Genomic DNA, 23,960 nt, shown 5'->3' with positions numbered 1-23,960 from the left:
CTTATCCATATGTGTGTATTTGTCATCAGTCTGGAGGGTCAGAAAGTCCACAAGATTAGTAAGAATTTGTAAAGTCTTGAATATCACAAGAGCATTGGGGAAGTCATACGCTGTGTCTAAAAAAATAATAAAAAGTTGGCAAGATTAAAATTGCAAAGCAGGCCTTGAACATTGGGTAACCTGTAAACAAACAAGCAAAAAGCAGTCTTACTGTGAAGCAGAAGACTTAAGCCCTTTGTGACACTTGGTTAATTCTCTTTAGGGGTTTTCTCATGAAACAACAGCTGGTGCTGTTTTGAGAAGTGTTATTGGAGCTTTAACAATACGAAGATCTTTCGTACAGGACAGAATACAAAAGGCATTCTTGAGACAATTCCAAAATATACAGCAGAGATTGTCAGTTAAACAGCACTGTGGTTAAGTGCTTGCCCAGTTTAAAAAAAAAAAAAAAAAAGGCAGGGGAGGACTTTCCTGTTGCATTTATTTGTATTTTAAGTAGTAGAAATTCAGAAGTTGAAAAGACTTAAATTTCATTTTGGTTTTTTTATCAAGGAACACAAAATGTGAAGACTGTGGGAGCTGTTTGTGTCCATAGATCTCCATCTTGTGTTTGGTGATGAAGATTCTCTTTTTTGGAATGAGTTCTAAGCATCACTTGAACTCTAAAAATGTCCATTTGAGATGAAGAGATTCAGAATTCTTTTTCTGGGTACAGCACAGCCCAAAATGCTTGGCCTGGGAAACAGCAGTTCTGTGGACTTCTGATCCCTGCATACCTGAATAATTACATTCATTTGTATGGTTGAATACTTTTGGGCTTCTGCTTTTATTCTTGCGTTTCAATAGCATGTTAAATAAGTTCTGAATGTTTGTAACACAACAATTTTTACGTGCAGAATATGTATGATTCTTGAAGGGTTGTATGAATAAAATCATACATCATGAATAAAGCCTTCTTTATGACAATGAAATGAACATTTAAGCTGACATACTTGGTGATGTCTTAAAAACTCTAGCATTAAAGTTCTTTAAGACTACTTTTTTCCTTTTTTAAAATTTTTTTTTCAAATCATTGAGCAGAAAGAAAATATGTTATGCTGATCCTTTGTGTATTTTTCTTCCTTCTTAAATCATACATTGTCTTCCAATGAGTGTGTTATAGACAATAATGGACATAGGTGTCCCAGGGAGTAGAGTGGCAGAAGATCCTTACTAATGCTGGTCTACAGCAAACTCTAAGTGTCCCCAGGAAGGGACATTTCTGCAGGGCTAACTCTGTTTAGGTAGCAGAGTTTGTTTTGCTGTGACCTCCCTTGTCTGTCAATGTGACAACGATTTGAAAGTAGCATCTCCAGAGAAGATAGTTTTGATACTCTACATTTATTACTGATAAATTGGAAAGTATAAACTCCTCTAAACTGTCAGCTGCCCAGTTTTTCACTGGAAAGCAGAAATGCATTTCCTAGCATTGTATTAAAGGCGGTAGCCTGTAGAAATCCCTTCCCAACATTCTATTCTGTAAATTTTCTCCACTGTAGAGTTACTCAGTCACAATAAAATAGACTTTTGCAAATCTTCTGACTCTTACTCTACTTATCCCATAGCATTTTTGGTGTTGGAGGTAGGAAAATTGTAGCCTAAATTTTTAAGCTAAGGTTTAAGTTCTCACTTTGTGTTAATGTGTTTGCTGAGTTGGGATGCGTGGTTAGATCCCAGTCCTCACACTGGATGAGCAGAAGCATTTTGGAGAGCTGTCCTGAGAATATAATACTCATATACATGTCAGCTGAAGAACTATCATGGTAACTGCCTATCACAAACTTTCCTGACTGTAAAAACTCCTTAAAGCCTAAGAATTGTGAGCAAACAAAACAGTTCTGTTTGAACAAGATTTTGATGGTCTTTGCACCTGGAAGTCTTTTGCATTCATGTAAATTTTGTCTCCTCTCTTCCATTTTTTCCACCACTTATTTAATCTGGGAAGTATTATATTATTTTCCTGCTAGCCAGTGGTCCCTTCAGAACAAGTGAGCATAGTAAAACAGTGTTAACAGAGCTGTGGGACCAGTAAGTGAGCTAAGGGTAATTCCTATGAGATATGATGTCAAAGATGGTAATAAAATAAAAAAATATTTATATACATGTACACTGAAACTCATTGGAAGCCTGGGCATCATTCACATAACTATTTCAATAAAAAAAAAATTATGTTTCAACTATTGGCAGTGCTTCTTTAGTAACAATTTTTATTCCTCCTCTTCCATGTATCAGTTTAATGTATTTATTTGCAAAGTTCTGTTTCTTTTCTGCTTGCTTAGTTAATCCATAGCTAGTATTTTTAGGGTGATGGTGACAGGGTTATCACAGTTTAAAACTAAATAACGGTGAAGGCTAAATTAACTTGGATACCAAAGCCCTCTAATCACCCATGTGATTTTGCAACTTCCCTGTTTGGCAGAAAATGAGATAGACTCCAGAAGAATAGTCATGAGAGCTAGTGCTGTGGTTCCAGCTCTGCTGCATGTAATCCTGGTGCCAGATTGTGAGGTTCCCTGGGTTCTTTCCTCTTTTCCTCTGGATGCTGTCAAATACAGGAGTAGTAATAGAGAGTTTTATTCTCATTTGGCACGTTCAGGTATACTTGTGGCCAAATAATTGGTTGTTGTCATCACTGGTGCACACAATCTGCCTCTCTCAAAGTTCTGGAAGTATGTTTCCTACAATTTGCATAAATAAACTAGAAAAATGTGATCTCTAAATCTGGAGGAGAAAGGTAATTTCCCATGTTATGAATAGAATTAAATGCTTTAATCTTGTGCCAGCTTGGCTGGGCTTGGGGATGTGTAGAGGCATCAAAGCCTGAGTACTAGAAGCTGGAGAAGATAAATGAGATTAATATGTGGAGAGTTGTGTGCTGTAGGTTGGTGTTTGGCCTTTTTGATTCTGCTGAAGTTGTTTGTGTGAATTCAATATCCTTTGCTCCATTTTCCTATGGATTTATGTGCTTTCTTGCCCTCTGCTTTCAGTGCTATCTGAGGCTGCAACAAAAGCTAGATCGAAGGAGAAGTGATTACACTTCCTCTTGGCCACAAAATTTGCATGATGACTGGTTAATTGAGGGTTGGAGTTTAGTCTGTATTTACATTTTTACATAGGCACATACTGGAAACAGCTAAATGAGAGGGAAAAAAATTGCCTGAGTGGCAAGTGGGTTTTGTCTTCTTTATTTGTCTGGTGATGGTTTCTACTGGTCATGTAACACCTGCTTCAGAGTTCATAAACCCCCTGTGAGAGAAGGAGGCTATTTCAGGTACTGGGTGGGTGGGGACAGAATTTCTTATGTCTTCTAGCCAGGCAAATAAATCATGTGAGTTTAAAGTTACATTTACTGTCATTTTTAATAATTCAAATAATTCCATTATATAGATAGGAATGCATACTGTAAAATGTCATTACTAGTTTCTTTGTATATATGCTTTTACTGTCTCAGAATAGGGCCAGTCTATATTTGGTTGTTCTGATTAACCTTTCTTTAATGTGGTTTTCATTCAATGGCAAGGAGTCATCTATCAGGAAAAAAATGGCTGAAAGTGCACCAAATCTCTGTATCCCACCTCCCTCCCCATCCCAAACTAACTTAGTTTACCATAAAACTGTTCTTCAAAGTATTTTTCATAAAATCCAGACAGATTAGTCTTGAATTCTGTTTAAATTCCAACATCAGCTTATGTGATTCTCTCTTCTTACAGTCCTTGGTTTATTTCATAGAATCATAGAATGACCTGGGTTGGAGGGGACTTTAAAGATCATCGAGTTCCAACCTCCCTGCCATGGACAGGGACACCTTCCACTAGTTCAGTTTGCTCAGAGCTCCATCCAACCTGGCCTTGGACACTCCCAGGAATGGAGCATCCACAGCTTCTCTGGGCAACCTGTTCCAGTGCCTCACCACCCTCACAGTAAAGAATGTCTTCCTAATAAGTAATCTAACTCTACTCTTTCATCTGAAGCCATTCCCCCTTGTCATTTCTCTGTGTGCTCTTGTAAATAGTGTCTCTCCTTTCATCATAAAGCGTTCTGGGATTGTATCAGGTTTGATCACTTCAATAGAGAATGTAAATTACAGTAATTGACAAGCCAGTAGGAGAGGCATTATAGTGTTTTTTTAAGTCCTGCTGAATGAATTGTCCAGACTATAATGTAAAAGTGTGGTGTTGCTGTTACCATTTAGAACAGTATTCAGTGATTTGGATTCAAATGCTTATGCACAAAATGGATGTTATAAATACTTAACCTGAAGAGATGGGTGCCTTTTGTGTTGTTGTTTCCTTATTTTGGTTTATTGTGCTTAGTAAATTGCTAGTTTGAATATGCAACAATTTGTAAAGGATCTGTCATGTAATCTGTTGATTTTTCTCTGTTGCAAGTTCTATCTTAATACATCTGAAAACTTAACATTTAAATTACATGACAAGTTTTGATTGTAATTTGAATCTCTGTCAGATTTTGTTTATGTCTCAAAAGTGACAGATTGAATGAGGTTGATTGTTGGTTTGGTTTGTTTTTTTAGACATTATTTGATAATCAGATGAATGCTTCAAAAAAGGAAGACTCAGAAAGCATTAATAAAAATGACACTTCAAAGAAGATGTCTGTTGAGAGAGTTTATCAGAAAAAGACTCAGCTTGAGCACATCCTCCTCCGTCCAGATACCTACATTGGGTCAGTTGAACCCTTAACTCAGGTAGGTGTCACTAAATTTAGTCTTACTGGTTTTTGTTGTTTTAATGAGGAAATGTCTATTCTGGTTATTAAATAGATGGCATCTCTGCTTTTCTCAGTATTCTGAATTAGAAAGTTAAAAGCTGTGGTCTTGTTTATGTATGTGTGTTTAGGAAGGGGATGAGATAAAACTTGCTGTAAGGCATTGAGTGCTTGGTTCATCTGAAAAGATATGGTCAAAAATATTGAAATCCAGTCAAAACACAAACACTCTCCTATGTGTGTAAACAGACAGCTATGTGTGCATGGGTGTGTGCTCACAAACGTGCCATGTGCACACACATACGTATCACATTTGTATGTAGCATTTGTTCTAGGTCCAAAAATGCTTTGGTCTGTTTGTTTAGGTAGAGAACAGAGAATTTAAGCCTCCTGCTGACACTTTCTTCAGTTGTTTTTGTGAAGTTGCAAATTGCTTTGAACTTCACTGTCTGTACTGTTGGGAGTTCCCTGCCAAGCAGAAAATAATGGATTTTCAGTATGGAATTCTTTGTGGGCACAGCTATAACTTTTGCACACTTCTGCTTTTGTCTTGTATGCCTGCAGTAATCAGACTGTAAGAGGAAAGTTCCTGAAGGAAAGAGAGAATCATAGACTGGTTTACCAAGACAGTAAATACTTTTATTTTGTTTCCATGTAGTTAATGTGGGTTTATGATGAAGATGTAGGAATGAACTGCAGAGAAGTTACCTTTGTTCCAGGCTTGTACAAGATATTTGATGAAATTCTTGGTAAGTATTTTGAACAATAATAGTGCCTTAGTATTATGGAGTACAAGCTTTTCTGAGTGCTCTCAAAGTACATCAACTTGTATCTAAGTTAAAATCCCAGACTTGAGTCCTGCTAAACTATAGGGCATGAAAATCTAGTGCATTCTAGAACTATAGAACAGTTTAAAAGGGAAGAGTTTTCAGCTGAACTTGTAAGAAAATGTACATATTTGTTACTGAATGTCCAAACTACATTGTTCTTTATGATCAATATTGTTGCAAGGTTTTTAATCTGTGAACTGTTATTAGGGCTACAATTTAAAGTGACATTTGAAAGAAGATTATTTCTCTGAAGGAATGCAACTTCTAAGTTGTCTGAGGTTGTTCACATAGATCATCCTTTCATCAATCATTAGACTTTATCCTTCTGTACAGAGGGATAGTGGTGGTAGCTTCCATGGATCATATCTACACTTCAGACAGTTTTAAAATAAATATGTATCACACTGCCATTAAAAAGCACTATGGCTGAGGCACAAAAGAATTGTTTTTAGAAAATTGTGTTAGTTCTCTGACTTACTGTTACTTTCTGGTTGATGATACTCTGTTGGTGACAGACTAATCAGACAGTACAGATGACACAATAATCAGCAGTAGAGATGTGGAATATCTGAATACTGTGCTGTCTGATGAACTGATATTTTGGCCTAATTGACGTGAAATCTTGGACTTCTCAGCTTTCATGAAGTTCTGTTTAAAGGATTGGTAGGATTACATCATTAATTAAATTAGGGTCTACCGAGGTCAGTTTTCATGACCTTAGGTTCACAACTTTACCACATCTCTAAAATTGCTTTACTGCATTGCTGTCTTTGAGACAGTAAGGACTGTATCTTTACCAGATGGAAAATAATGCTTAATATTTTTTTAGTATTAATTTTAATTTATTACTTAATTTGATAAACATGGGAGTGTTTATCAAACATTTAGTTTGATTGCTACCTCATATATCTAAATTTTTTGGCCTTTCATATTAGGAAATGCCATATGTCTCAACACTTCCATATTGTCCCATTCAGAAGGAAGATCAGTATTCTGTATGGGAGGGAAAATGGAATTATTGGAGTACTTCACAGCTTATTGCTGCTTTATGAGGCACTGATAAGTGCTCCAGAGAGTGTGGTTTGAGAACTAGGGGACAGTGTAATAACATTATGAAAATGGGACATTTTAGCTGTGCATGCTTTTGGGTGAAACTGCACTTCATGGTTTTAGCAAAAGCACCTTGAAATATCTGATCTTAGACTGAGGTCCTTGTCAGCTGTTAAGATATTGTACTTTGGTGCTTTGGGGTTTTACCTTCATCTGTTTCATGGATGATGAGACAGATACTGGAAATGACTGTAATGTGTTATTTTCATGTTTAGTGGCCACAGTCACATTTCTGCTTCTTGTAGTTCCAATACCTGGTAGTGCAATTTAATTAAATTCTGATCAAATGTTAATTTCCAGTTATCCTCATTTTGATCCTAAACTGTGTAGACTGTTAGTTACAAATCTTGCAGGCTCTTTAGAGAGAACTTCTGCTGCAGTCAAAACACCCCTTAACGGATGTGACTTTTTCTGGTGGGTTTCAATGTGTAAACTGGTCTGGTGATGCATGTAAGTTTCTAGGGTTTTTCACATACATGCTGCAATAAATATCCAAACAAGAGCAACAAGAGAAGAACGAAGTGCTCAGTATGTTAAGAACAGTTATTAGCTCAAGAAATACACTTCTATATTTATTTCTGAGATAGTCTGACTGCTAGAAATAGAATCAGTAATTATAAGAAGGTTGAAAAATATCTTCTTGTAGGTACTTGGTTATATTTATATACTCAAGTGCTAAGATACGAAATATATACAAAGAGCTACCAGATTAAAAAATACCTGGACTATTGTAACTGATGGTGGAATATCTATAAAATCAGTTTTACAGACCAAGAGATTAATAATTGCCTCTGAAGTGTTAATTTGTGCTACTTTGTTTCATAGTAAATGCTGCTGACAATAAGCAGAGGGACAAGAATATGACTTGTATTAAAATATCCATTGATCCGTAAGTAAAAGCTTGTTTTCACTTGCTTTTCCTGTCAGTGCTATTGCAGTTCAGATTTGTACAAATTATTTGACTAATGAAATTTGATTTCTTGAAAACAGAATATTTTTGGAATTATTTCCATTAGCTTCATATTTAAAATGAAGAGGTGAATTAAAAGTGGTTAACAGTAAGTGCTGCTATTCTGAATTTATAGTAATTGCTTTCCTAAACCATTTGTTAAGGTTTGAATGAAACTTCTAATGAGAAGTTCATTAAATTTATGATAAAGTGAAAGTTTGACAGTGCGTAACTATAGCCAACCAGATTTCTTACAAATCTTAAATACTAGCTTTGAGATTTTGTAACACAATTTTGCCCTTCTTGAACTTCTGTGTTAACTCCTTTAGCATTAGGATAAGATTGTTTGAATTAGTCATCTATATCACACTGAAACTTCATATTGCAAATACATCATTACCATGATTTTTTGAAACTGAACACTTGAAAGGATAATTTCTGGTGAGAAGTACTGTATTAAATAGATGCTGATTGGGCTCCTTTAGTAGTACCTTTTCAGTGACATAGAACTGAATAATAAATTATTTAGAAAGCTAGATTTCAGACCTAACCTTTAGGATAAATATACTAAGACATGATTCTTCTACTTTCATCATGGAGTGGGAGGGAAATGGTAAATGTGTAAATTTGCCTGACCTGTCCTGATTTTGAATTCTCTAATACTCAGAAACAAAAATTCTGTGTTTAAGAGCTAGAGATATTAATGATGCCAGGTATTGATGGATTTTGGCACTGATACATAAAGTCACAGTGGTTATCATAACTCAGAAATAACAATTTGAAACAGATGATAACTTGTCTGGATGGACTTCAATGAAACCTTAAACGCTACATCTCTAACTTGAGTGTAATTCTTTTACTTAAGCCTCAGGATCCTGTTGCAGTTCATGTTGACAGTGAAAGCTCTTCAAACAGATTTTTTTGGTTTTTGGGGTGGTTATTTTTGTTATATGAAATACTGTCATGTATGGACAATTAAGCTCCTTCTTCCAAGACATCTAATAAGCAAAAATAAGTGGAGTTTTTTGTAATTAAAATTGTTAGAGCTCAAAGTAAATGTGGTAAGGATATGGTCTTTTGCTGTATTTTTATATTAGTTCTTTTATTTACTGTGTTTAGACAGGAATGCAGAGACTGCATTCATTTGCTTAATGTCTTCACTGTTTTCTAGGGAATCGAACATTATCAGCATATGGAATAATGGAAAGGGGATACCAGTTGTGGAACACAAAGTAGAAAAAGTATACGTACCTGCTTTAATCTTTGGGCAGCTGCTAACATCCAGCAATTATGATGATGATGAGAAAAAAGTTACAGGCAAGGCTATTGAATGTGCTTTGTTTTATTTAGTTAAGACATTGTGTGACTCTTCAATATGCTTCCCCTTCTTAATTTTTTTCTTTTCTGTTTCATAACAGGTGATTACTCAGTCACCCTTAATGTAGCTTTTTATTAGAGTAAAAAGACTTAAAGGAAATATCTTACTTATTCTTTTTTGATACCAGTATTTAAAGTGAACTTTAAATTTACGTCTCTAATGTCAGTGTAAAAAACAATATACTTTTATATTTTAGTTGTAATGTGTATTTAAACACTTCTGCTCCTGAAATGCAAGGAAAAATAAATTTTATAAATTAGGATATTATTTATTGTCCTAAATTTAAACTGGCCCTGGTTTACTATATGTTGTTTTTTTTCAGGTGGACGCAATGGCTATGGTGCAAAACTTTGTAACATTTTTAGTACAAAGTTTACAGTTGAAACTGCTTGCAAAGAGTACAAACACAGCTTTAAGCAGGTATAGAAATGTTCAAAACTTCTTTCCTTTTTTTTGGCTGTAGTTACAGGTTTAAAATCTAACACATATTTCAGGAGTATTTAACAAAATGGGTAATTTCTCATTCAAAGGGATGTGTAGAGTTTTCAGGCTAGGTTAGTTCAGTTGGTAAAAATTGGTATTTCTATTTGTTAGACTTTTTGGGTAAAATGATATTTTCTTTGGAGTGTTAGGTAACTAAAAAAAACCCCAAATTTCTGTAAAAACTGAAGTATATTAATGTGCATGTGAAAAAGGATATATTCAATTGAAAAATTTTGAAATTGGTGTTGTATAATTTGTAAAAAAAAAATCTTTCTACTTAGCTATACAAACATGGAAACAATTATCTGTGTAATTTTGTATGGTGCTAAGAAAGAGATTTTTCAGTGTTTATGTCATGAATTTAGCTAGCCCCATGTGGACTAGAGTGCATACCCCACTCTTGAACCCATTGCTCATTGTTGGCATACAGACCAAGGGTGGAATGTGTTCAGGTCTACTGTATGTAGCTTTGAGATGGCCACTTTTCTGAGAGTTTAAAGGACTGTGGCAGAGTATTAGATACTAAAGTTCCTTGGCTTTACAGTCTTTCCCACCTGGAGGCTTTCTTCTCTTACTTTTTGGACAATTAATTAATTTCTGGTCATGCTATCATATCACTACATAAATAATACACTTAGTCTGTTATACCTGTCTCTTAAAAAATGTAGTATTTTATGCTGACTGCCAAAGGGCAAATTAATATTGGTTCAAGAGTACTTTTTGAAAATTACTAAATGCTTTATGACTTAAAGTGCTACACTTTTCAGTAGTATCAAAATCTGTGAAAATTTATTAGAACTGAACTTTGATATATGCTGTGAGCAGGTATTGTTCTGCTTGATCGTGCAGATGTGCCCACGTTCTTAAACAGGGAACAATACAAGACTCCTGAGTCAAGTCTGAACACCTTGGGGTTGTTTGTTTTTTTTTTTGGCACATTGCACAGCCACCAAGGTGCTGTCTTGTAGACTACTGAGTCTCTGCACAGGGACTAAAAACCCTCTCTGTAGAGGTGTGCAGTAGATTGAAAGTGTTAAATGGATAGCTAATAAGGACTGTAATCCCAGTTCACTTGTATCTAGTTTAGTAAGCTCTGTGGGAGGCTTCGTTTGCATTAGAATAATGTCCATCAATGTAATAATAGCTGCATGTTTACAGAAACCACAAATGTGCTGCCACCTATGCTTGTGCTTACCTCTGTAAATCAATTAACTTTGTGTAGTGTTTTACCAGAGGAAACTTCTAAAGGAAGTTTGTGAGTTTTTTGTTGTGCAACTGTTGCAATCCCAGCATAGCCAGAAAAGGGACTAAAGGAGGAGGACAACATGTTGTAAACTAATATCTAAAATGTTTTGTTTCCAAAGACTTGGATGAACAACATGATGAAGACCTCTGAGCCCAAGATTAAACATTTCGAAGGTGATGACTACACATGCATTACATTCCAGCCAGATCTGTCTAAATTTAAAATGGAAAAGCTTGATAAGGATATTGTGGCCCTCATGACAAGACGAGCCTACGATTTGGCTGGGTCATGCAAAGGAGTCAAAGTCATGTTGAATGGGAAGAAACTACCTGTAAGAGCATCAATTGATGTATCTTGAGTGTACTGAGTATTTGGTGCAGAGAGTAGTGACTGTTACCTGTTACTTGTAGGTAAATGGATTTCGCAGCTACGTAGATCTTTACGTTAAGGACAAGCTGGATGAAACCGGAGTCGCACTCAAAGTCATCCACGAAGTGGTGAATGAACGATGGGATGTGTGCCTCACTCTGAGTGAAAAAGGGTTCCAGCAGATCAGCTTTGTAAATAGTATAGCTACCACAAAGGTGAGTGGTTAGATCAAATGGTACAAAATGGAAATGATAAAATGAGTGCTGAGGCTGTGCCCAGTCAGGTGTTTGATAAAAAAATGAATCTGGGTTGCTATAAATAAATAGGTGAAGTAATCCTCTGCATGAGACAAACTGGCAGAGCAATTGGATGCAATCAAAATAAATCCATTGCAGTATTTCTACATAGGCACTAGTTTTGATAATGCTGGTGATCATTATTGGTGATACTGATGTCTTATGTGAGCATACAAGGTATTGAAGAAAATGGAACTAATTTATTTCATCCTTTTTAACACATTGTAATTAAATAATTCTGAAAGTAAGGTAAGAAAGTGTAAAAACTCCTGTAGAGCTACCAGTAGCAAGTTTTGGAGGGCAAAATGGCTTTTGGTGTCCTTGAGAAGTGGCTGTTCATTTATTGTTTTATGATATAAAAAATTGGCTTGGAGTGTTGAGATTGATTTTCTTTTATTTGTGTATCTTTGTATAGATATCTAGGTTTTCTTTGCAACTATAGTAGTAAAGATATAATAAAGAAAGATCTTAAGTTATGCTAAAGCAGCAATGTGCTCAGCATACTAAATAAAGTACAGCTCAGTGCTTCTCAGCTTGTGGGGGTGGTCAGGCAGGAAGGGAATCACCTGAAATCAATCAGCATAACTCCTATTTACACTCTTTTGGCATGAACAAGGTTTAGGGATCTGTGGTCCACCATGGTGAAAGAAAAGTCTTTGTCACTTCTGCTTTTCACAAATTGCACTGGATGAGGGACCTAAGAACTAGGCAGTTAGGCTGTTAGATCTTAGTGAACAGTCTAGTTATTAGAGCTAGCAGATCTAACAAGCTAGATTTAACAAGACTAGAAGTCGTAGTAATTGGTGAGACTGTTTCTAGAGAATCTTAACTGTGAGCTTTCCAAAAGATGGGAAGGATAAGAATTAGTAATCAGACATTTTGAAACCTCTCCTTGCTCAGATCTCTGTTGAAGGAGTCAGAAGAAAATTCTAATGGTAGCACAAATGGTTCATATGCACTGGTTGTTACACTAAGTCTAGCAGGTGCCCAGGAATGTCAGTGTTAATCTTGGTGTTAGGTGATGATGTGTAGCCAGTGTCTGGTGGGGCATAGTTTTTATTACATAACTTCTTTTCAGTCACTCTCAGTGTAGCTGAACAAATGTTCTGTGGTAACAGGGCAAGTTTATTTAATTGTAGAGTATTTACTTTCTAAGTGTGCATTGCAATTAAAAGCTTTGTCAAAACTAGTGATGACAAATCTGGTAGTTGAAGGGTTACAACTTTGTTTTAGTTCAGGCCTCTTTGTGCAACATAAAGATGAAAAATAACATGGCCTAAGATATTTGTACAATACTTTTATGATGAAACTAGCAATGTAGAGAAACTTCACTATGCTTGGTGAACCAGGCTAAAAAAAATTCTTTGAAAAAACTGAATACTTTCTGACTCCTAACTAAAATAAATTGCATACACTTACTCCAAAGATTCTGAATTTTATTCTTCTGGATCAATATTCACCATCATGCAGTTATACACTGTTATTATATATTATTTTGGAATATGTCTAGGAAAAAATTCTGTATATTCTTCAAAAAAAATCTGTGTACTTATGAAAGTAAGTGTTGTAATTTCTAGTTTTCCCCACTCTCCCAATCCATGCCCCACGTGTGTTACTGGGTGTGGGATGTTGGGGCAGTGAACCCCCTCACCAGCAATTGTTGAGCAGCTACCCACTGATGGGACATAATAGGTAGTAACTAACTGCATCAGCTGCCTGCCCCCTTATCTGCTAACAGGTGAGGAACCCATTATAGCTATTAATTATCACTGTCTGCTGACAGATTTTTGTTTCTGCATCTGGGTAAATTTCACCCAGCACTAACTTTCCCCCACCCTTTTTAAACTTGTTATAAATTCCAAGTTAGTTTTTTGTTTTAGGTTGCTGGCATGGTGTCTTTTGAGGGATTTGAGAGGTCAGGCAGTATGTTTAGGTACCCTTGTCTAGTTTGTGTAAATTTGTTACCTTTTTCAGTTCCCCATTTAAGCAAAATTTTACCATAGTAAACCACCACAAAATTTGACTTTAGGCTCTCAAACAGCATTTGAAAAAATGTTTGTAGCTATTAACAGGTGTACCTTAGTGTAGCTATTAACAGATACCCTTCAGTGAGACTTGAAAACTGATTAAACATGGTCCTCTTAAGTTCTGAATTTCAAAAAGTAGCTGTGGTAGAAATTGTAGTAGAAACCTCATCTATTAACATAGCAATCTAATGATAATTTTAGTGTGGTGGCACTGCTTACTGGAATACTACAAATCACTTTAGCAGAAATGTTCAGCCAATACATTTGCAGTGTCAGAAGTTACACTTGAATGGACAGAGAATCCCAACCTGTTAAAATTTGCTGGACTTGAGCAACAAATTCAGAATTATTCTAGATTTCAGATTCATTTGCATAAAATAAATATAATTTTAAAAAATGTGAAGGAAGATAGGATTAAGAATGTAAAACTCATTGGATGGAAACTTCAAATTTATAGTTAGCTTCTGAATTTTTCTACCAAATAAACTATTTATCTGTTCATAGAGTTTAAATGTAGCTTACCTTCAAATTGATGGAAACTGTTGGCTATGAGAAGAATAGAACATATATAGGAGGCAGTCAAAGCTTCATTTTTTAAGATTTTTGTTAGCACTTAATTAGATACCTTTGCATCCTGAAGTTTGCAAGACTAGGACTTCCATCATTACCTTCTGGAAAAAGAAGGTTATGCAGTTCTAGCTCTCTTTCCCCATAATTCAAAAGTTGTAATAATCTTAAAAATACCCTAGATTCAGAGGGTATTTTTGCCTTTGTGTCTTGTATGGGACTGTTCTGACAGCTGGGGCAGTTCCAGGCTGTTCTGGTCCCAGAGTGGGTACATTTGCCACCTGCTGGTGAGATGGTTAAGAAGGTCCCAACTCTGAGCTCTGAACATCCCTCACTCACAGCTGCACCCTTAAGAATGGACTCAGGAATGGGGAACTGCTGTAATAACTAGTATCTCCTAGAATTACTGGTAAACTGCTGGTTTGGTTGATATGTCAGATGCTACTTTTAGCAAAATTTAGAAATTGCTAAAGTTTTAAATGCAAAAATATACTGAGATGTTCCCAAAAGCATAAATTTTCAGTAATGTGATGGGTAAAAGAAATGCATTTCAAGATTGCCATTCAAGTGTGGAAGGATTTTGAAACGTGTAATTTGATATTTTCCTGTAATAGCTTTTCTTTACAGTTTGGAAATGGATTTATTTTCCTTTAAAGTGGCAGGGTATTGATAGATGAGCTTTCAATTGAACTCTTCCTCTGCTGAAACTCTGTCATCCATATGTGGATAAAAACAGTTGTGTTTTAATTTTGGCAGCTTTTGGTGGTTTGGATGTGGGTTTTTTGGATAGTTAGTTTTTTTTAGAAGAAATGCCACAAGAAAAGACTTTGTATGGTGCCTCTAATGGTTTGTATTGATGTTTTAGTAGATGACTCTAGGAACTGAGAGAAACTATAGTTGGTTTCTTTGAAGTGCAAGTACTGATTTGGTTATGACTAATAATATTTACTAGCTTAACCATTTTGGTTTTATTTACTTTTTTTTTTTTTTAATTTAAATTTCTGCTTTCTGTATGAAGCTGAGAACACAGCTGCTATCCCATCATTTCAATTTCTTTACATCTTCAGTCTTTTCACATGCATATTCTGCCTTAAAATGTAGAATCCTAACTTTTGGGGGTTGATTGTTAGTTCTTTTCCACTTTTTGGTCACTGTTTATTCTTGGTTTTGTTTTCTCTTATTTCTTATCTATCCTACACTTTCTCATGCCTTCCAAGAGCTTTTTATTTCCTCTGTTCTGTTTTAAATACAGCTTTAAAGAGTGAGGGTTTTTCTGTTTGTTACTTTATGATGAACTTCCCCATAGCTATGTGTTCTTTATTTCGTCTGCCCTAATACAGATTGGTCTGAACAGGAGCCAGTATTTAGTCTGTATTTTTGCAAGGTGCTAACTGATCTAAAGCAAAGGTGATCTGTGTAAAATATGGAATGTTGAGTTAGGTATGTTTTCATTTTATGAGATATACCTTCATCACTCCAATTTTCATTACAAGATTTTAGTCAAAGTGTCGTGAACTTCCTATGACAGCCACTAGAATTTAACATTTTATTAATATTTTTGGCTTTTTTGTCTACAAATTTGAAGGAAGATATTTGAGTAATCAATCATCTAACTTCAGTCATCCTCACTTGAATGAAGACTGAATGACCTGAAAAAAACCAGATTTTTCTATGTTATGCTGCAACTCAGTGTGCATGGATTTCTATACCAAAGTATGACTACAGGAATTTTGTTTTTACGGCTAAAAGCTATTAGGAAACTCAGTGGTTATTTTGTTTATTATTTGTTTTTTTCTCTTCCCTAATTCAGGGTGGTAGGCATGTTGATTATGTGGTGGATCAGGTTGTGGGCAAACTGATAGAAGTGGTGAAAAAGAAGAATAAAGCTGGAGTCTCAGTCAAACCATTTCAGGCAAGTAACTTTCTACAAAAATATTGAAAGAGATGAATGTGAGAATTTTATTAAGTAATTTGGTTTCTATGTTTTAAACAGGTGAAGAACCATATATGGGTTTTTGTTAATTGCTTGATTGAAAACCCATCATTTGATTCCCAGACAAAGGAAAACATGACATTGCAGCCTAAAAGTTTTGGGTCCAAGTGCCAGCTATCTGAGAAATTTTTTAAAGCAGTAAGTATAACTTTTTCATTTTCTCCTCTGTGAAACGGGAATTGACACAGTGGACCAAGTGTATGTTCTGCAGCAGAAGATGAATTTTAGTTCATTATGGCACTGCAGTGACATTTGCATACTCTGGAAGTGGGATGAAGGAGTGTGTGATCATTCTCTGGTCTTAATAATGGATGCAGTGACTGTGTTTTGATCGTTGCCCTGGATTTAAAATTGAGCTTCACCTGATCAAGTCGTTTGTTGGAGATTCTGGCATTTACGTTGGTGAAATGAATTAGACTTTTAATATCTAAACAAGGTCCTTCATCAATGTTTTTTGTGTTGAAATATTTTTCTGAATCTGAGAATATTGTCTACCTTACTCTTTGGTATCAGTCTTATTCTATTTTGCTGGAGTGAAAAGAGAGGGAGGGGATATTTCACATTTACTTGTTCATCCAGTAATCAAGAAAATGCAAAACAGTGCCTGTAGTATTCAAAGGGATCAAGTGATCGTTATTATCAGGCAGTAAGTTAAAAAGTTCTTTTCGTGATAGATGGGCTAAGAATTGCTGTTCTAAATGAATACATTTGTAGAAATACATCAGAGAGGTTTTTCCTCTACTACATTTTCATACAATGAAGGAAAAGTAGAATTCTGTTAGCCAGAACTCATTATACTAAGTCCTATTTAATGCCAGTAGCCTAAAATGAAACTCCAGTAGTAAGGAGAACAGTGCCACTGCTAATACTCCTGGCATCAAAACTTTACTGATTGTATAGTGGTTTATTCTTCTAATTCTTTGTTATGGGTGACATTGCTATAGAATTTAGAGGAAAAAGAAATAACAGTCTTATATAACAAAATCTGAAGAATGAATACATGTTTTGTTACCATCAGCAGGTTTGATTTATAGCGTTTCTAATATTCCCAGAAGTAAACATTGATTTCCAGATGCATTAAATGTGCAGCACAATCTCTACAATGAATGGTGTATTATGGGAGATAATTAAAAGCCAAAGCTCACAGTATTTTGCTCCATCTGTGTTTCCTTTTGATGTGAAACAAAACCTAAAGCAGTTTTAGTTTAGAAAATACACTATATGCTATTTTTTTCTGCAGATGTGTTTCTAAAATTGGTATCAGGTTCTCAAGTGGTTGGTAGAAAGCTCATTCTCAAATAGTTTTGATTCTCTTTCAGCCATTTTCAGTCATTTCCAAAGGAACTGTAAATGGTCATAAATATCCCATAAGGCTGCTTTTTGCTGTCAAAGTCCAGGAAACAAGTGTGTAGTGCCTAAAATGTCTCAGCACATCAACTACACAATATAAGACAACCTCTTGTTAGGTCTCAGACCTCCTTTGCTCTTTCCATCAGTTAGAGAAGTGGTGGAAAAGCAAACTCCTTTTGTGTTGTGTGTTAGTTGTATGTGCATGAAGTGCTAAATATTAAGATGTGTGTTAATTCTTTCACCTTCCATATGTTGCAATTTTTAAAATTTAGAGGACCGTAGAAGCTGTTAGTGATTTAAAACTGAGGTGTAAGAGTCTGCTGTCTGAAGCTTTATTTTTCTCATTCACAATTCTCATTTGTTGCTTGTAGGCCTCTAACTGTGGTATCATAGAGAGTATTTTGAATTGGGTCAAATTTAAGGCACAAACTCAACTGAACAAAAAATGTTCATCAGTGAAACACAGTAAAATCAAGGGCATTCCAAAACTGGATGATGCTAATGATGCTGGTAAGAGCACTTACTTTTAAATTCTTTACTGTTTCATAAATTTTTCACAGACATGCTAATTTGAAACCTGACTTTTATTTCTCATTCTGATGTGTTTTTTAATAAAAATCATTCTGGTTTCCTAAACTTTCTACAGTTAGAATTTAAACATGATGGCTGAGAATTTAAACAAGAGGCTTGGTTTTGGTAGGGTTTTTTTGCTTCTTTGGTTTGGGGTTATTTTTTTGTGCTTCATTGTTCAAGCCAAAGATGACCTGATGAGATGATGGTTCTGTTTAATTTTCCTCCCTTTCTCTTTGGTTTCTTGGTGATTAATTTTTTAATTGAGTTTTCTTCAGTATTTAATTACTTTTTCATTTATTCAGATGTCATATTTTGTCTCTAAAGTTGATAATCACATCTACTCTAGTATATTGCCTATGGAATTTTGACTCCTCACTCAGATATATGCTCCTGATACTTTTCTTGCCAAAAAGATTGTGTGCTTGAAGAAATTATATATTTTCGTGGATATCAAGCCTAGTGCTCTTAACTCATAATGAATGATTTTGGACACACTTTTTTGGTAGTTTTTTTTTAGTTTTGCTTTGGAGATCAGGCTTCAAAATCACTTCTTACTCTGGGTTTTTTTTGTTTGTGTTTTTTGCTTTTTTTGGTTTTTGTTTGTTTGTTTTTGGCAGGGGGTGAGGGGAAGGGAGAATGTTTATCAGGCGAGCTAATAAAATGTTTGATTATTTTTCATCCTGAAAGTTCCTCAATTGAGAAGGTGTGTAGGGATTCATTTGGGCTGAACACTCATGCCTACAGCTTTGCATGACTTGAATGCCTGTTACCCAGGTATTTCTCTCAAGCCTCATTATTGTTTCATGTGGAGGGAACTCTGCATCTCCTGAGGAGGTTTAGCCAAGTATTCTGGAAGATACTGGATTTCTGACATTGAAGGCATTGCACACTCAGGCTAGACACACAGGAAGTGCAGCAGAGAGAGAGCAGTCTCTGGTCACAAACCCCTCTGACTTTAGTCATTCCTGTGGTTTTTAGATTTTATCTTTACTTGAAGAATGAATTTGAGGCTGAGGTCCAGCATCCACAGGTTTCTTGTGTACCTGGTACCCCTGAATGTTTTAATCATTGTCAGTTAATGCTTAGGAATAAGAGAGGTACATCTGTAGAGGGATGGACTTGCTGCAGATTTCCTCCCCCTCCTCTGTAAAGAAAGGGTTCTACACATGGTCATTCTTGCATTCTTGTGGTCTTGAACAGCTCTACATAATTCTGTGACTTGTTGTAGGAGAAGAGGTGGAAATCAAAGCAAAAATTAAGAATATTGGATTTTAAGGGAGCAGCTAGGTTACTAAATCAGATGAAGCATAAAAGCATTTTCTGAACCTGTCAGTTCATGTAGTTTTGTCTTTGAGTCCTTTAGGGCTGTGCTCAGGAAAATACCTGGCATATTCTGAAATTATTTGCTACTGATTGGATCCATTCCAGAAGAAGGTGAACCTGGATGACATTCACATGTGTTTTCTGCCATTCATATATGAAAAATATTGGCTTTTATATATTCTAAAACAGCAGACTGGTGTTTTTCTAGGTATTTGGAGTCCACCTTGCTGGTAGGTAGTCACAGGCAGTGTGAGTAACTGCCTTAGATTATATTAAGCCACCCATCTTGATTCAGAAAACCAAAGGTGCTGAATGTTCCTGTGTAATAGGAAGTATGGGGTGGCTTTTATCTACCAGGTAAAGGCAAATTACAGCACACATTTTAAAGACCAGTATATTCAAAACTACCTTATTAGCAGTAGGTGAGATTCAACCAGTTTGAAGGTTTTTTGGAGTCTTTCCTACCACAGGCCTGGATAAAAGAGCAAAGCAACTTAATGAGCATATGCACTGTTGCAGAAGGGTGGGTTCCTTTTTACAGCCTGCTTGTTATTTAGAACATTCCACTGCTACAATTGCAGTAGGCAGAACATGAATGTCATTCCAGTTTTGAGCACACAGGCACAGAAATGCTGTCTCTTGTAGAATCAAAATTACACTGTTAGTGAAGATTTTTCTGTTTGAGAAATTTGGAGGCATAAGAAGTGCAAATGTTCTCATTGTTTGAGCTTTTCTGACAAATTTTTCATACAGGTGTCTGGCTTTACCTGATTGACAATAAAAAGGGAAAACCACAAAATTGTGATTTAACAAATTACTTTTTAAAATATACTCGGAGGAAAGTGAAAATGCAGAATGGGAAATGACTCCTGTATGTAACTCAGACATGCATAATGCATGTGTGTAAGAAATCTGCAGTTAGCAAAATGAAACAGTGAAGGTAGAGAAGCAATCTGTGTCTTCTTTTGTGCGGATGTGTAGGTACCATTATATAAGACATGCCACTATTGCATCCCATTTTGCTTATTTTGCTACTTGTCTGTACCAATCCACAGTCTATTGCTAAGGGCAAGGATACTCATTGCTGTGCAGTTTTAGTGGAATGGAGGGCCACCCCTAAGAAGAGAAATTCAGCCTACTTAAATTAACTGTTGGGAGGAAATTACCTGTAGAGTAGAAAATAATTCAACTGTATTTCTTTTATTTGAGTTACAGTTTCTGTTTTTTTGCCTTCCCTCTATTTAAATGTTTGCAGGTGGCAAACATTCCTTGGACTGCACGTTGATATTAACAGAAGGAGACTCAGCCAAATCTTTAGCTGTCTCTGGCCTAGGTGTTATTGGTAGAGACAGATATGGAGTCTTCCCACTCAGGGGCAAAATTCTCAATGTCCGAGAAGCTTCTCACAAACAGGTATGTAGTTTTGTCCTTTCCATTTTGCTGACAAATGAATGTCCTCCTGCTTATTCTTGATTTCTAGATTTACATCTCTGTAGTTTAATTTTTAATTTTTAATTTTTTCATGGAAGTTTTTTGACTGAGATTCATAAACTACTAGCAATTTTGAGGACTGGGATAAGCATGTAAATATTAACTGTAGCAGTGCAGTATTGGGATGATGAAGTTAATTTCTTCACAAGTGAAGAGAAATCTTTCTGTGACTCATATTCATGTTTCACATGAGTACTTAAAACCCCTACCACTTTGTATTTTTCTCCATTGCCATGGGATTTCATGGACTCACAGCATGAGTCACCAGCCAGCAGCATTACGCCATCGTATTGCTCCTGCTGCCATAATTTGTCTGTAATAAGAGGTGTGCTGCAGATGCCTATAAAAACAGTGGAAAAAGAAGGCAGCTTTGTGAGATGACTTTTTGTTATACATTCAGTTTTCTCCCAGTTTTTCCCATCCAAAGTGCTCTGGCTGTAGAGGAGAAAGAGAGTGGTGTAGTCTTGAGAATTTGCATCTACAGAAGAAATCATTGCATGTGCAAAGGCTTCAAGGGGTAGGAATAAAAAGCTTATGGGATTGAGGTTTGGGTGCATTAAAAAAATAGCTATAAAGCAAGACTGGGATGATTCTGAATCTCTGCTTTTTACACTGGCTGCAAAAACAACTTTTTTGTACAGATTATGGAAAATGCAGAAATCAACAACATCATCAAAATAGTTGGATTACAATACAAGAAAAGCTATGAAGATCCAGAATCTCTGAAAAGTTTGAGATATGGAAAAATCATGATCATGACAGATCAGGTGAGTCTGAAATTCACAAGTTTTAATCTACAGAGCTTCTTACAATGTGTTTTGCTGCAATTTTGTAGGTTCTGAGGTTTCTTTAAAGGATTAATTTATATGTGTTGCTTTAGTTGCTCTAAATGCACAACTGAACCTTGCTGCAGAAAATAGCAAGAGGCCAAAGTAATAATAAAAACATGCTATGGATAATTCAAAAATATGTTGAAAATAAGGACAAAAATAGACAGTAAATGAGGTAGTTTTGCTAGCAAGTCAGATAGAAAAAAGAATGTAAGCAATTATTTTTAGATAATCTCTTGATTATCTCATGAACTCTCAAGCCACCAATGAGAACTGTGGCCAGGTTTGGCTTTTTTTCCCCAAAAATTCAACTCTGTGGTGTCTGGGAGAGCTGTCTAGCTCTCAGCAAAATCATGCCACAGGCAGAGAAACTTTGAACAGCAACCATGCACTTGGTTTGGAAGAGCTTTTTAATAGCTCAGGGACAGTGACATGCACAGGTGGCTATTTCATACCCAGATCCAGTTTGAAATCCAAAATCAGCTGTTCCTTTCTATGCTTTCTGTCATCAGACATTGTGTTGATGTATTCAGGCCAGTGAGTGGGTTTTTTGGTGGTTCAGGGGAATCTGATACAAGATTGCTTCATGTTTTCGTGTTCTGATTCAGGATCAGGATGGATCTCACATAAAGGGCTTGTTGATCAATTTTATTCATCACAATTGGCCATCACTGTTGAAACATGGTTTTCTTGAGGAATTCATCACTCCTATTGTGAAGGTATGTGTTCTGTTATTGAGATTTTATGGATTACTTACAGCACAACAGAAATGTTGATTTTGTTTGTTTGTTTTTTCAAAGGCAAGCAAAAATAAGCAAGAACTTTCATTCTATAGTATTCCTGAATTTGATGAGTGGAAAAAGCATATGGAAAATCATAAAGCATGGAAGATAAAATACTACAAAGGTTTGTTTGAAAACAAATATGTGAGCCCTATGAATAAATAATAATAAATGGGTGCTGTGAAGTTTTATTATAGCTCTTTTCATGATTGTATCTTACATAATGATTTTATAATATTCCCAGGAAAATAAAAGGGATAAAATAATAAAACTTAAATTTTGAATATTGAGTAACTATTTCTTTTTATTGTACAGGATTGGGTACCAGCACTGCTAAAGAAGCAAAAGAATATTTTGCTGACATGGAAAGACATCGGATCTTGTTTCGATATGCTGGGCCTGAGGATGATGCTGCCATTACACTGGTAAGAACTCACAAAAGTGCTTCTCTATGATACATTTTAGTTTTCATTGTGTGCTGAAAGGGGCACGTGAGGAAGTCCTGACAGAGCTTGTTCCAGGTTTTTTTTTGTGTACCTGAAAGAAATACTTTGGGTGGAGAAAGAATCTTTTGGAAAATGTTTTGAATTTTGGAATAAGCTTAATCCATGGCACAGAATGAGCTCTACCTTCTGCTTTTAGCTTTGATAATTTTGTGTGGTATGAGTATCAAGAAATGTTACAGTCAGAATTGCTTTTAAAGACAGAATATACAAAAAATATTCTGAGGGGTTTTAATTTGTTTGGGCAATAGAACCCAAACGAATTATGGTTCACATCTACTTAGGGGTCTGTATTTTGTTTCTGAGCAAATAAGATCAGATAAATATTGTTTATTCATTGAAGATCTGTATACATGTATTTATGCACATGCTCTACATATTTGAATTTGGAGTTTTGTAAATTGTTGTGTGCAGGAAAATACTTGTGATTTATGGAAAGCTTCTGGAAAGAAAAAGTATGAAGTGTCTGGAATGAAGCTGTTTTCTTAAGAAATATTTCAGCTTTTGTCTACTTTAATTTGCTATTTTAATTGTAGGTGACATTAGTGAGAAAAAAGGGTAGGAGAGAAAAAAAAAGAAAATTGAAAATTGTCTACTTATCTTAGACAAAACAGCTTTTTTCTTATCCTGTGGGTCCAGTAAAATGTGTGGTTTTACTAACAGAATTCTGATCTCTATTTCTGCACAGAATGAGCTCCATACACAGACTGGTGTATGAGGCCATGTAACCAATTATGGCTGATCCTCACTGATACCTGAAATAGTGTTCTGTCAGTCTGGGAGGAGGCTGTTCACTTCTGTTACACCTCAGCAACTCCCAGCTAGTGCTGGAGCTGTGTACAAAAGCTTCACTTACACTTCCACCTTCATTTCCTCTGCTGGTCACTGAGATCCCAGCCCCAAGTTTACCTCTGGGTGGTGTGTGATTACGGGCCCCACTAGACCTCATGATAGCTGAAATCTAGGACAGCAAAAAATTATTTCACAAAGCAAATTCTTCAGCATTCTAAAGAATTCTTTTGCTAGTAAATGAAGTATTAGAATAGCAATTTTAAGTGGAGAAACCAAAAAAAAAAGTCCCCTTCTTATTCTTTTG

The 23,960-nt window shown here is 35.7% G+C and overlaps 1 protein-coding gene across 5 annotated transcripts in view; it reads left to right on the top strand.

Moving 5' to 3' along the window:
- Window positions 1-23,960, top strand: part of TOP2B (DNA topoisomerase II beta) — a 69,137-nt gene that overhangs the window by 23,329 nt on the left and 21,848 nt on the right. For all 5 annotated transcript variants that reach the window (XM_033511904.1, XM_015618163.2, XM_015618164.2 and 2 more), the window contains 15 exons: window positions 4,571-4,744; window positions 5,423-5,513; window positions 7,530-7,593; window positions 8,825-8,970; window positions 9,354-9,451; window positions 10,879-11,091; window positions 11,171-11,344; window positions 15,830-15,931; window positions 16,013-16,150; window positions 17,734-17,872; window positions 20,514-20,671; window positions 21,391-21,516; window positions 22,188-22,298; window positions 22,380-22,485; window positions 22,677-22,786. In XM_033511904.1, the coding sequence (XP_033367795.1) occupies window positions 4,571-4,744; window positions 5,423-5,513; window positions 7,530-7,593; window positions 8,825-8,970; window positions 9,354-9,451; window positions 10,879-11,091; window positions 11,171-11,344; window positions 15,830-15,931; window positions 16,013-16,150; window positions 17,734-17,872; window positions 20,514-20,671; window positions 21,391-21,516; window positions 22,188-22,298; window positions 22,380-22,485; window positions 22,677-22,786 (1,950 nt within the window). The remainder of the gene's footprint in view (window positions 1-4,570; window positions 4,745-5,422; window positions 5,514-7,529; window positions 7,594-8,824; window positions 8,971-9,353; window positions 9,452-10,878; window positions 11,092-11,170; window positions 11,345-15,829; window positions 15,932-16,012; window positions 16,151-17,733; window positions 17,873-20,513; window positions 20,672-21,390; window positions 21,517-22,187; window positions 22,299-22,379; window positions 22,486-22,676; window positions 22,787-23,960) is intronic.

This window comes from Parus major, chromosome 2 (genome assembly GCF_001522545.3).
Source record: "Parus major isolate Abel chromosome 2, Parus_major1.1, whole genome shotgun sequence".
Lineage (NCBI taxonomy): Eukaryota > Metazoa > Chordata > Aves > Passeriformes > Paridae > Parus > Parus major.
The sequence above is the reverse complement of the archived record's forward strand: the minus strand, read 5'-3'. Positions and strand labels throughout refer to the sequence as shown.